Source organism: Hyla sarda, chromosome 3, assembly GCF_029499605.1.
Source record: "Hyla sarda isolate aHylSar1 chromosome 3, aHylSar1.hap1, whole genome shotgun sequence".
Lineage (NCBI taxonomy): Eukaryota > Metazoa > Chordata > Amphibia > Anura > Hylidae > Hyla > Hyla sarda.
The window spans coordinates 68,985,195-68,999,158 of NC_079191.1; the positions used below are offsets into that span (position 1 = coordinate 68,985,195).

Consider the following 13,964-nt stretch of genomic DNA (forward strand, 5'->3'; position numbering starts at 1 on the left):
AGCCCAGATTGTGGAGGCTGCAAAGATGATCAACCTTTTAGGCTACTTTCACACTGCGGTAGCTCCCCGTCAAGAACGGCCGTCAAAGTAACTTTTTTTCTTTTCTTTCTGACTGTAACGGCTGTTCTCTTAACGGGAGCAACAGCAAACAACAGGTCCCAGCGGCTCCCATTCATTATTAAGGGGGCCGCCAGGACCCATTATGAATAGGGGAAAAAAAGATGGCACATGCTGTAATTTATTTCCCGCTATTCTGCAGCGGCCGCCACACTGTCGGGCACCAATGGCGCTGTGAAAGGGGCCTTAGATGTTTCTCCCATTTGTACACAGGACCTTTGGAGCTCAGCCAGAGTACCAATTGCGTTCTTGAACACCTCTCTTACCATGTCCTCTTACTTGTCCTGGTTGATCCAAATTTGCTATATGTTGGAGTTATGGAGGCAATTGTGCTTTTAGGAAGTGCACCAAAAGTGTCTCTGAGCTCTACAGGGAGTTCTTTCTACCTCATGGCTTAATTTTTTCTATCATATGCATTGTCAGCCGTGAGACCTTTTGCAAACAGGGCTGTGTCTTTCCAAATCTTGTCCAATCATCTGAATTCATCAAAGGTGCCTTCAGTCAAGGTGATGAAACATCTCAGAGATGAAAAAGAGAAATGGGAGACCACAGAGCTAAATTTCAAGTAGCAAAGGGTCTGAATACTTATATCCATAAGAAATTTGAGTTTTTAATTTTTTTAAATTTTGCAATAATTCCGAAAATTCTATTTTCACATTCTCATTATGGTGTATTAAGTGCAGAATAATTGGGGACCTCATTGGACTTAAAGGGGTACTCTGGGGAACTAAACCCAAAGCTCATCCTTTCCCTTTCACCAAGTCATGTATTTGTCTAAATATCACTCATTACCTATATGGAGCTGTTTCCCTCTTTCAGCTGTCACTTACATGCAGGGAGTGAGAGAAAAACATAATTCTCAGATCCACCTTGTCTCCTTACTGATACCTAGCCCCCTCCTTTCAGGACAATACCACCTGATTTCTGTTTGATCTAGAGCTCTGGCTGTACAGCCACACCTCCCCTCCCCTCTCCCTGTGTGAGGAGCTTGTGAGCCGTGAGAGAAAAGCAGTGAAGATTCTCAGTCACAACTGAGCACATAGCTGCTGTTTTTCTGCTGAAGATCTAATCACTGACTGCTGCCATTCAGAGCACAGCATGATTTATTGCTGGGGGAAGGATAGTCTGAAAGAAATGACCTGTACAGTGTGTGTGTATGTGTGCAATGTGAACATGCACACAGATAGTGAAAGCAATGGGCTGGCAGCCATTACACAGAGATGCACTGACTTCTGGGAGTTGTAGTCTGTGCTGCAAACAAGGAAGAAGTATTTAGGAGACATCAGAGGCCAAAGGAGCTGCCAAAACCACATGGATATCTACAGGGGGACACAGAACATGTTTTGTGTGTCTTTAGGACATTTTTATTTTTCTTAACTTCCCTGGAGTACCCTTTTAAGAATAGCCTAGGTCTCACATCAAGGTAAGATAAGGTTGCTGGTTTACTGGCTAAAGCCAGCAGCTACCTTCCATCATCAACTATAGGTCTTGATGAAGCATGGATGAAGATAACTGGTCACCTTGTTTAAATGTTGCTTGATCGTGGCATTGTCCCTTTCAACAACCTTCACCATTTCTTGACTACCCAAGTACATGCCATTTGCTGCAAAAGAACATAAACAGAGAAAATATTAAGGAAATGAAAACAAACAAAAATGTTCTTCGAAAATAACACCACAATTACCAACACCTGACTGGCCAAGATTGGGATATTGGGGCTTTATCCCAAACAACCACAACTTTTGTGGTCCTGTGCACATAATGTCCTACCAAAATCGTGACTGATTGAAATTAGGTAACAATACTAAACACTGCTATGATTTATATAATTTTTACTGTCATTTTGGACACTAAAAAGTTTTTATTTTTCACCATTTAAAAATGCATTTGAATAAAATTAACAGTTATTTAAAGGGTGATTAAGGTGAATCAAATACGTACCTGCCAGACAGTAATGGACATGTTTAGGAAGGATCCGCACTTGTCTTGGGGTTAAATGGCTATATTGTGAGATTACCATAATACTGTGGCTAGCTTTTTGTGAACTGGTATTTCCTGTTTGAGTTTTCTTCTTTTGCCTACAAATCCCATAATTCCATTTTCCTCCCTCCCACACATTAGCCACCCCTCCCATTGAAACATAAATGAGCGGCATCCATTCATAAGACCTGTGGTTTTCAATCATGGTGCCTACAGCTGTTGCATTGGTTGCAGATTGATCTCTCCCCCACCAAGCGATCGCTCCACCCATTGAAGCAGACAGGCTCCCTGTCACCAGCTGACAAGTGAGTCAGGTCTCGGCCTCATTACAACCTGGGAAAAATCTGTCATTTTGTATGCTGTTAAAAATAAATATTGGGGTGAAAATCACATAAGAATTGTGAGAAAAATTCCTGGAATACCCCTTTAAGCAAATAAGATGTGTTTGTTGTCCAACGAAAGGCTTTAACTGCTGAGGTAGCCGGAGGGCTTACCTCTCCTTCTGTGCTCCCTGCTGTGCTGTGAATGATAAAGCCTGGCAGAACCAGGCTTTATCAATCAAACGCAGAGAACACATATCAATGTGGTTCTATGAAACCACATTGATCTGTATGAGGAATCTAATGATTCCTCCTAAAAGTCCCCTAAGGGGACTAAAAGTGTAAAATAAAAAGTTGAATAAATAATTTAAAGGGTACCTCTCATCAATAAACTTTTGATATATTTTAGATTAATGAATGTTAAATAACTTTCCAATAGCATGTTAATGAAAAATATGCTTCTTTCTATTGTATTTTTCCCGATCAGTCCTGTCAGCAAGCATTTCTGACTCATGCTGGAGTCCTAAACACTCAGAGCTGCCAGCCTGCTTTGTTCACAGCCAAACAGGCTGTGAACAAAGCAGGCTGGCAGCTCTTGAGTGTTCTCCTTTGTGAACAAAGCAGACTGGCAGCTCGTAGTGTTTAGGACTCCAGCATGAGTCTGAAATGCTTGCTGCCAGGACTGGTAGGGAGACCCCTAGTGGTCATTTCTTCAAAGTGGAAAATTAAATAGAAAGAAGCATATTTTTTAATAACATGCAATTGTAAAGTTATTCTGCATACATTAATCTATAATATATCAAAAGTTTTTTTGATGAGAGGTACCCTTTAAAAAAAAAAAAAAACATTAACCCCTTCCTTATTAAAGTTAAAATTACCCCCTTTTCCCAAATTCCATATAAAAATATGTAACCATAATAAAAATAAACATATGTGGTATCACCGCGTGCGTACATGTCCGAACTATAAAAAGATGACAATTTTACACATACTAATTTTGGTGCATGTAGTTATAATTTTTTTAAGTAGTAAAATAAAATAAAATAAACCCTATGTTACGCCTAGCGCTCCGGGTCCCCGCTCCTCCCCGGAGCGCTCACGGCGCCTTTCTCCCTGCAGCTCCCCGGTCAGCGCTGACCGGGAGCGCTGCCCTGTCATGGCCGTTGGGGATGCGATTCGCACAGCGGGACGCGCCCGCTCGCGAATCGCATCCCAGGTCACTTACCCGTTCCCGTCTCCTGCGGTCATGTGCTGGCGCGCGCGGCTCCGCTCTCTAGGGCGCGCGCGCGCCAGCTCCCTGAGACTTAAAGGGCCAGTGCACCAATGATTGGTGCCTGGCCCAATTAGCTTAATTGGTTCCCATCTGTTTCCTGGCTATATCTAGTCTACTCCCTTGCACTTCCTTGCCGGATCTTGTTGCCCTAGAGCCTAGTGAAAGCGTTTTTGTGTGTTTATACCCTGTGTACCAGAACTTTGCTATCTCCCCTGACTACGAACCTTGCCGCCTGCCCCCGACCTTCTGCTACGTCCGACTTTGCTTCTGCCTACTCCCTTGTACCTCGCCTATCTTCAGCAGCCAGAGAGGTGAGCCGTTGCTAGTGGATACGACCTGGTCACTACCGCCGCAGCAAGACCATCCCGCTTTGCGGCGGGCTCTGGTGAAAACCAGTAGTGGCTTAGAACCGGTCCACTAGCACGGTCCACGCCAATCCCTCTCTGGCACAGAGGGTCCACTACCTGCCAGCCGGCATCGTGACAGTAGATCCGGCCATGGATCCCGCTGAAGTTCCTCTGCCTGTTGTCGCCGACCTCCCCACACTGGTCGCCCAGCAAGCCCGACAGATTGCCCAACAAGATCACCAGCTGTCGTACTTGACCACCATGACTCAGCAACTCCAGTCTCAGCTACAGCAGATTCAGTCTCAGCTACAGCAGCAGCAACCATCTCCTCCGCCAGCTCCTGCACCTCTTCCGCAGCGAGTGGCCACTCCTAGCCTCCGCCTGTCTTTGCCGGACAAATTTAATGGGGACTCTAAGTTTTGCCGTGGCTTTCTTTCCCAATGTTCCCTGCATCTGGAGATGATGTCGGATCAGTTTCCTACTGAAAGGTCTAAGGTGGCTTTCGTAGTCAGCCTTCTGTCTGGAAAAGCCCTGTCATGGGCCACACCGCTCTGGGACCGTGATGACCCCGTCACTGCCTCTGTACACTCCTTCTTCTCGGAAATTCGAAGTGTCTTTGAGGAACCTGCCCGAGCCTCTTCTGCTGAGACTGCCCTGCTGAACCTGGTCCAGGGTAATTCCTCCGTTGGCGAGTACGCCATACAATTCCGTACTCTTGCTTCTGAACTTTCCTGGAATAATGAGGCTCTCTGCGCGACCTTTAAAAAAGGCCTATCCAGCAACATTAAAGATGTTCTGGCCGCACGAGAGACTCCTGCTAGCCTGCATGAACTCATTCATCTAGCCACTCGCATTGACATGCGTTTTTCTGAGAGGCATCAAGAGCTCCGCCAGGAAAAAGATTTAGATCTCTGGCCACCTCTCCCACAGTCTCCACTGCAATCTGCGCCTAGGCCTCCCGCCGAGGAGGCCATGCAAGTGGATCGGTCTCGCCTGACCCTGGAAGAGAGGAATCGCCGTAAGGAAGAGAATCTTTGTTTGTACTGTGCCAGTACTGAACATTTTCTGGTGGATTGCCCAATCCGTCCTCCACGTCTGGGAAACGCACGCTCACACTCAGCTCTCGTGGGTGTGGCGTCTCTTGATGCCAAGTCGGCTTCTCCACGTCTCACGGTACCTGTTCGGATTTCCACTTCAGCCAGCTCTCCCCTCTCAGCCGTGGCCTGTCTGGACTCTGGAGCTTCTGGGAATTTTATTCGGGAGTCCTTTGTGAATAAATTCCATATTCCGGTGACCCGTCTTGTCAAGCCACTCCGCATCTCCGCGGTCAACGGAGCCAGGTTGGACTGTACCATACGTTTCCGCACGGAGCCCCTTCTTATGAGCATCGGATCTCATCACGAGAGGATTGAACTTTTGGTCCTCCCCAATTGCACCTCGGAAATTCTCCTTGGACTTCCCTGGCTTCAACTTCATTCCCCAACCCTGGATTGGTCCACTGGGGAGATCAAGAGTTGGGGGTCCTCTTGTGCCAAGAACTGTCTAAAACCGGTTCCCAGTAACCCTTGCCGTAACTCTGTGGTTCCTCCTGTATCCGGTCCCCCTAAGGTCATTAAGGACTCTGCCTGCCACAGGAAATGCCCCTCCCCCCCTCCCAGGCAAGCTTCTGTGTCCCCTCATGGCCCTCGTCCTGGTGTCACACTGCCCCGTGCCAGGTCTCGCCCTCTGCCCTCTCTCCCCATTCCTACTCCTGCGGTTCTGCCTGCCGTTGAGGAATCCCTCCTTCCTTTCCCGGTGTCCTCATCCCAGGGGAGGCAGTTACCCGATAAAGAGAAGGGGAGACCTAAGGGGGGGGGGGTACTGTTACGCCTAGCGCTCCGGGTCCCCGCTCCTCCCCGGAGCGCTCACGGCGCCTTTCTCCCTGCAGCTCCCCGGTCAGCGCTGACCGGGAGCGCTGCCCTGTCATGGCCGTTGGGGATGCGATTCGCACAGCGGGACGCGCCCGCTCGCGAATCGCATCCCAGGTCACTTACCCGTTCCCGTCTCCTGCGGTCATGTGCTGGCGCGCGCGGCTCCGCTCTCTAGGGCGCGCGCGCGCCAGCTCCCTGAGACTTAAAGGGCCAGTGCACCAATGATTGGTGCCTGGCCCAATTAGCTTAATTGGTTCCCATCTGTTTCCTGGCTATATCTAGTCTACTCCCTTGCACTTCCTTGCCGGATCTTGTTGCCCTAGAGCCTAGTGAAAGCGTTTTTGTGTGTTTATACCCTGTGTACCAGAACTTTGCTATCTCCCCTGACTACGAACCTTGCCGCCTGCCCCCGACCTTCTGCTACGTCCGACTTTGCTTCTGCCTACTCCCTTGTACCTCGCCTATCTTCAGCAGCCAGAGAGGTGAGCCGTTGCTAGTGGATACGACCTGGTCACTACCGCCGCAGCAAGACCATCCCGCTTTGCGGCGGGCTCTGGTGAAAACCAGTAGTGGCTTAGAACCGGTCCACTAGCACGGTCCACGCCAATCCCTCTCTGGCACAGAGGGTCCACTACCTGCCAGCCGGCATCGTGACACCCTATATAAATTAGGTATCCTTATAACCGTATGGACCTACAGAATAGTGTACTGGACCACTGAAAAGTGTACTGCATAGAATCGGAAGCCCCCAAACTTTACAAAATGGCATTCTTTTTTTTAATTTTGCCCCAGAAATATTTTTTTCTGGTTTCGCCATAAATTTTGTGATAAAATGATTGAGGTCATTATTAAGTACAATTGGTGGCACAAAAAATAAACCCTCATATGGGTCTGTAGGTGCAAAATTGAAAGTGTTATGATTTTTAGAAGGTGATGAGGAAAAAACGAAAGTGCAAAAACAGAAAAACCCTGTGTCCTAAAGGGGTTAATAGGCAGAGAAATAATTTCATGGTTTAGTAGTGACGAAGGAATTAATACATTTATTATTAGTATCTCAGACGCCAGTCTTAAGTTAACGCACAACTCTAGTGATAGCTTGGGTGGCAGGGTATATGCACACAGTTACTCCATTGAGGCTCTACACAAGATACCGAGGGCAGCCAATGGTTATGGAGCAGCACTGCGCATGCTGACTTGTCACTTCATTCATAACAAAGACCTGGGACTCCATTCTTGAGATCATAGCAAGGTCTGTTATTGTGTTTAGCAAGAGCAGTGCGAATCCCAATCATCAATAAGACATTTGTGTTGGGGCAATGGCAACAATATTGCATCTACTATAATCTCCTCTGTTACCTTAGCTTGTCATCATGATAAAAAAGCAGCAGTTCTGTGCTTAGTGTACCTCCTTTGTTGCTGCTGTTTCTTTCATTTCTGCCCACAAAGCACCCTACTAAGTCAGTGCATCAGTAAACCCTCCTCCTTTCATTCCATCTATAGTAGTGTACTTTAAATCATTCTCTGCCACAGTGTCAGCTTGTCTAGTTCAGAGTATATTTACCAACCCTATGCCATAGCTCGGCAGTAAGAAGCAGGAACTGTGGTGTGATTGGCCAGATAACTATGGGAATGGAAGTCCCTGTGTTTGTACTACTGGCAAAGAGTCAAGCTATGGTCCTTTTTTTTGTACCATAAATAAATACAGTGTATGGCTATTTTCACATGTGCATTTGAAGCTCAGTTTCAGGCCTCCGTCACAGATTTAATTTAATGGGAATAAACTGGAGTGGTAAGTGCACGCTGGGCACCAATGTAGCAATTGACAGTAATGGAATCTATCTGATTTCCAGCTGGTGTCTGTCATTTCACTGGATTGTTACTGGAAAAAAAGGTGCTACGTCTTCTTGTCTGGTTATTTAAACAGAATTTTGTAACAGAGGCCCCAAATGGGACATCTAATGCAGTGTGAACCTATTCTATGATTGCTTTTCTGTACTCCTGCTTCACACTGCAGCTCTGCTTGTTCAGAAGTGGGTAGGTATAAGCAAACACCTACCAGTATATATTGAATGTGGATGATTTTCAAGGCCAGACTGATAATGAACTAAAAGCAACTACCACCAATGAGAAAAAAGTTTATTAGGTGCTATGACTACCACACTTATGTAAAAGCCAATGCCCATGTAAAGAGGGATCACACAGATATGATTTACTATAATGACATATTTTTGCCATAAGTGGACCTATCAGGCATTAATAAAGAAAATATAACAAAGTTGTAAATTTGGGAGGTTTACAAAAAGCAGGTTGCAAAGAATGTGTAGACATACAGTCAGGTCCATAAATATCTGGACATCGACACAATTCTAACATTTTTGGCTTTATACACCACCACAATAGTTTTGAAATTAAACGAACAAGATATGCTTTAACTGCAGATTGTCAGCTTTAATTTGAGGGTATTTACATCCAAATAAGGTGAACGGTGTAGGAAGTACAACAGTTTGAATATGTGCCTCCCACTTGTCAAGGGATCAAAAGTAATGGGACAGAATAATAATCATAAATCACACTTTCACTTTTTAATACTTTGTTACAAATCCTTTGCAGTCAATTACAGCCTGAAGTCTGGAACACATAAACATCAGCAGGCGTTGCTGGGTTTCATCCCTGGTGATGCTCTGCTGCCTCTACTGCAACTGTCTTTAGTTCCTGCTTGTTCTTGGGGTATTTTCCCTTCAATTTTGTCTTCAGAAAGTGCAATGCATCCTCGATCGGATTCAGGTCAGGTGATTGACTTGGCCATTGCATAACATTCCACTTATTTCCCTTAAAAAAACTCTTTGGTTGCTTTTGCAGTATGATTTGGGTCATTGTCCATCTGCACAGTGAAGCGCCATCCAATGAGTTCAGAAGCATTTTGCTGAATATGAGCAGATAATATTGCCCGAAACACTTCAGAATTCATCCTGCTGCTTTTGTCAGCAGTCACATCATCAATTAATACAAGAGAAGCAGTTCCATTGGCAGCCATACATGCCCACTATGCCATGACACTACCACCACCATGCTTCACTGATGAGGTGTATGCTTAGGATCATGTTCCTTTCCTTCTCCATACTCTTCTCTTCCCATCACTCTGGTACAAGTTGATCTTGGTCTCATCTGTCCATAGGATGTTGTTCCAGAACTATGAAGGCTTTCTTAGATGTCGTTTGGCAAACTCTAATCTGGCCTTCCGGTTTTTGAGGCTCACCAATGGTTTCCAACTGACACACATACACCTACCTCCTGGAGAGCGTTCTTGATCTGGCCAACTGTTGTGAAGGGGATTTCTTCACCAGGGAAAGAATTCTTCGGTCATCCTCCACCGTTGTTTTCCTTGGTCTTCCGGGTCTTTTGGTGTTGCTGAGCTCACCAATGTGTTCCGTCATTTTAAGAATGTTCCAAACAGTTGTTTTGGCCACGCCTAATGTTTTGGCTATCTCTCTGATGGGTTTGTTTTTTTCACCCTAATGATGGCTTGCTTCACTGATAGTGACAGCTCTTTGGATCCTATCTTGAGAGTTGACAGCAACATATTCAAAATACAAATAAGCACACGTGAAATTAACTCTGGACCTTTTATCTGCTTAATGTAATTGGGATAGTGAGGGAATAACACACACCTGAACATGGAACAGCTGAGAAGCCAATTGTCCCATTACTTTTGGTCCCTCAGCAAGTGGGAGGCACATATGCAAACTTTTGTAATTCCTACACCGTTCACCTGATTTGATTGTAAATACCCTCAAATTAAAGCTGACAGTCTGAAGTTAAAGCACATCATTTGAAATCCATTGTGGTGGTGTATAGAGCCAAAAATTTTAGAATTGTGTCGATGTCCCAATATTTATGGACCTGACTTTAGCAACAAAAATTACCAAGAAACTGAAGAATTTTTTAATTTAAATTACCGTATTTTTTGCCGTATAAGACGTACTTTTTCTTCACCAAAACTGGGGGGGGAAAGTTGGTGCGTCTTACACGGCAAATACATGTCATATCGCGGCTGTCCCTGCGGCCATCAACGGCCGGGACCCGTGGCTAATACAGGACATCACCGATCACGGTGATGCCCTGTATTAACCCTTCAGATGTGACATTCAAAGCTGACTGCCGCGTCTGAAGCGAAAGTGACAGTAACCCGGCTGCTCAGTCGGGCTGTTCGGGACCGTTCGGAATCGCGGCGTCCCGAAGCGCTTACCGGACACCTGCCTCCTCAGTGTCTGCTCAGTGCCAGGATCCCCTGCATGGCAGGCGCTCTCCTTCAACGGCATCACGTCGTCGCACACGCCGTCCCGTAATCCAATAGGAGCGGCGTGCGTAGCGCCATGATGGCGGCGACGGAGAGCGAGCAGAGACGTTCTGGAGCAACTGGGACACCACAAGGACGCGGCGACAGCGATAGAGGGCGACATCCAGGGCAGCGGTGACGAGCGGTGACGGGTACGGAGCTGCGGGGACACGTGAGTATTACCTCCTATACCAGTGGTCTTCAACCTGCGGACCTCCAGATGTTGCAAAACTACAACTCCTGTTGGCTGTCTGGGCATGCTGGGAGTTGTAGTTTTGCAACATCTGTAGGTCCGCAGGTTGAAGATCACTGTCTTATACTTTACATTGTATTTGGTTCAGAATCTTTTTTTTTCTAGATTTTGCACCTTTAAAATTGGGTGCGTCTTATATGCCGGAGCGTCTTATAGGGCGAAAAATACGGTATGTAAAAAAAATTATAATTTCTGTTGCTGAAAAAGTTCAACAAATGTTAAACATAATCATAATGAGCAACTACTTTTACTAATCTCTCTATTAAGCAGTGCTTGGAAATCAACGGTCAAGTGACAGTGCCAAGCTTCTGTAACACCAAAATGGTCAGCGCCATTAAGATCCAGAAGCCTCAAGAGTGCTAATTTCTCAATCTTATAAGACATTTATACTTTACAAAACATACAAGCGGGCTGTGTGCTGTTATTCCATCCGCTGCTGTCACATTCTCAATCCAATAATTTTTATTTTTCCCTTAAATGTAAAACCATACCACATATTCTTGCTTGGCCAAGCATCTGGGGTCCTTAGTGACATAACATAGATACACAGTGGTGTCGTATGAGAAGAAAAAATGCCTACAGTCCAAGAAAACATGTTTTATTCTAACAGTGAAACTTAGGTTATTGAAAATAAGACTGCTTACAGAGTATAAATCAGTACAAAGTGACTTATAACAACTGGATTTTTATTTTTAAAACAAATATATCTTTTCTAAGAACTATTTTCAATCTAAATGCCAAATCCATCATCCAAGTGAATTTCCAACTCTCAAGATTAGCTGTAAATTTCAGATCAGTAGATGGCCTATCATTGGGGCAATATGTCTCACAGGGCATTACTAAGCAATCAAGCTTGGCCGTGGCTCCATATGGTTCCTCCACATAAATGATTAGGATTTATAATGGAATAACCTCCATTTAAACATTATTATGGCCAAGTTTTTGAGTTATCCTTTTTCAAAAATTTGTCAGAGGAGTTTTACCACCTGCCATGTATGGAGCAGACATTTCCAATTTCCACCTGTGTAACCATTTTTATTGCTCCGACATAAACAAAAAGTAACTTTGCAAATTGTTTTAATTAAAAATATCTTTATGTTTTGTGTACATGGCTCCTAGACAAACCTGTACGTCTCCACAATGACAGACTACAACCAAACCTTCTGTGTAGTCAGACCATGCGGTCATGCGGTATTCCATTCCCCTCCTTCCCTATTAATAATAGCAGTGGGCACATGAAAGAATAACTTATGTCACTGCAGGATTACACTTTTTACAGAATTTGTGTGTAGCATGTATGAGTCTGCACATGAGCGAAATACATTTTATGGAGTCTATTTGAAAACACTGGGGAAACGAAACATTATTGCAAACATAGACATACCTTACTGCACAAGCTTATTTCATACAACATACACGGTGCACCGCAGCTAGGAGCTACTCAAATCAAGCTCCATGTAGCTTCAACCAAAATTTACATTTCACCTCTCTGCATTCACCTGTAGCAGCGGCTCAACATCCAGGAGACTGAAACTCCTACTTGTCTAGGGGAACGATTTTTCCGGGCCAGGGAGGGAGGGCATAGTAGCAAGAAAGGAAAGCCAATCCACTAAAGTGAAATAATAATATATATGACTTCACTATTATAGTTTTACTGCCTTCCTGAGATAAATGTTCCTTATCGGAACTAAACCCTATGTAAGAAAAAAAAAAAAACCAGTAACCACAATGTTTCTTTTGCTCACAACTTCCTTCATAAAGTCTATACAATAAAGCTCTACATTCCTAAAGACAATCTTCCTTTTCTGGTGTCAACTAACAATAAATCACATTCATATAATTGTTCAAAACAGGGCTTTGCAGGCATTCTAAGAAATATTAAGTCTATCAATTATATGTTTACAATCCACCCTTAAATGGAAAATTGCATAAGATGTTTATACAGTCTTACGTTCCTTAAAGGGGTTGTTCAGTCTAAAAATCTATTTTTTATGTCACTAGGTACCAAACGCTGTACACTCATCTCTTCTTTACACTCGAGAGTGGGCACACAAATAGTTAGGTGAAGACAAGTAGAATAAGGACATGGATTACTGGAACAAATGTCCTGTGGTCTGATGAGACTTGTTCGGTTCAGATGGTGTCAAGAGTGGTGGCAACCAAATGAGGAGTAAAAAGACAAGCGTGTCTTGCCTACAGTCAATCATGGTGGTGAGAGTGTCATGGTCTGGGCCTGTATGAGTGCTGCTGGCACTTGGGAGCTACAGTTCATTGAGGGATCCATGAATGCCAACATGTACTGTGACATACTAAAGCAGAGCCTGATCCCCTCCCTTTGGAGACTGGGCTACAACATGATAATTACCCCCAATATATTTAGAAGATCACCACAGTCTTTCTAAAGAGGCTGAGAGTAAAGGTGATGGACTTGCAAAGCATGTGTCATGTCAGGCAGGGATAGAGTGAAGCCCTATTCTAGACAAACCCCTTTGTCCCTGCCTACTTGTGTACCCGCCCTACACGACGAGTCCATAACCACAATGACAGTCCTTCCCTAATTACGTGCAGGGACTGAAAGAAAGTCAAAACAATAAACTGCAAAAACAGATGAGGTCAGAAAACAGCTGGAGGCACACAACTGACAAAATTACAACTAAAATAATACAATACAGGAATATGGGTGCACTACTGTGGTAGATGTATACAATGACATTGGTTATCCCTCAACACTGATGTTAAAATTGAGACATTCGCCAGTGTATCCTTATATGAAGGACATACCAGAGCCCGCACACCAACGCCAAGGTTTCTCAAAATGGCGCGGGACCTACGCTAATCCTACCTGTGCGTGATAAGCAAAACAGGGGCCAGTGGGCAATTACGGCAGCATTCGGTCGACTCACAACCTCCTCCCAGGTACCCTCCAGCGTGACTGAGCACACATACAATGGGAGGAGGGAGGCAAGTTGCAAGCCCCACCTGAGTTGGCTAATATGGGTGCATGGTCTCACAGGTGCTACCCTAATGCTGCCTTGAAGATATTCAAGGCGCATTAATTATGGAGTTTACACACCTCCAAGTATAAAATTTAAACAAACAACAAAAAACGTGGTCTCAAATGGCTGGAGATGCTCAACCCCAAATGCGGTTGTGCATTTATACTGGGGGAGCAGATCCTGCCCTTGTAGTCCGTTGCTAAGGGCGATCCCCAACATAAAAATGCATACAATAAAGGATGCCTGCAGCGGACTACAAGTGCCACAATAGAATCCTACACCAGATAGACGGTGTTGATGTGTAACAATTAGAATAATACAATCAGTGTTGAGGGATAGCCAATGTCATTCTATACATTAACCACAGTAGTGCACCCATATTCCTGTATTGTATTATTGTAATTGTTACACAACCACAACGTCTATCACTTA

At 44.7% G+C, this 13,964-nt stretch overlaps 1 protein-coding gene across 5 annotated transcripts in view; it reads right to left on the reverse strand.

Moving 5' to 3' along the window:
* LDAH (lipid droplet associated hydrolase) overlaps positions 1-13,964 on the reverse strand; it is a 289,096-nt gene that overhangs the window by 27,668 nt on the left and 247,464 nt on the right. For all 5 annotated transcript variants that reach the window (XM_056564283.1, XM_056564282.1, XM_056564285.1 and 2 more), the window contains one exon: positions 1,638-1,720. In XM_056564283.1, coding sequence (XP_056420258.1) covers positions 1,638-1,720 — 83 coding nt within the window. The remainder of the gene's footprint in view (positions 1-1,637; positions 1,721-13,964) is intronic.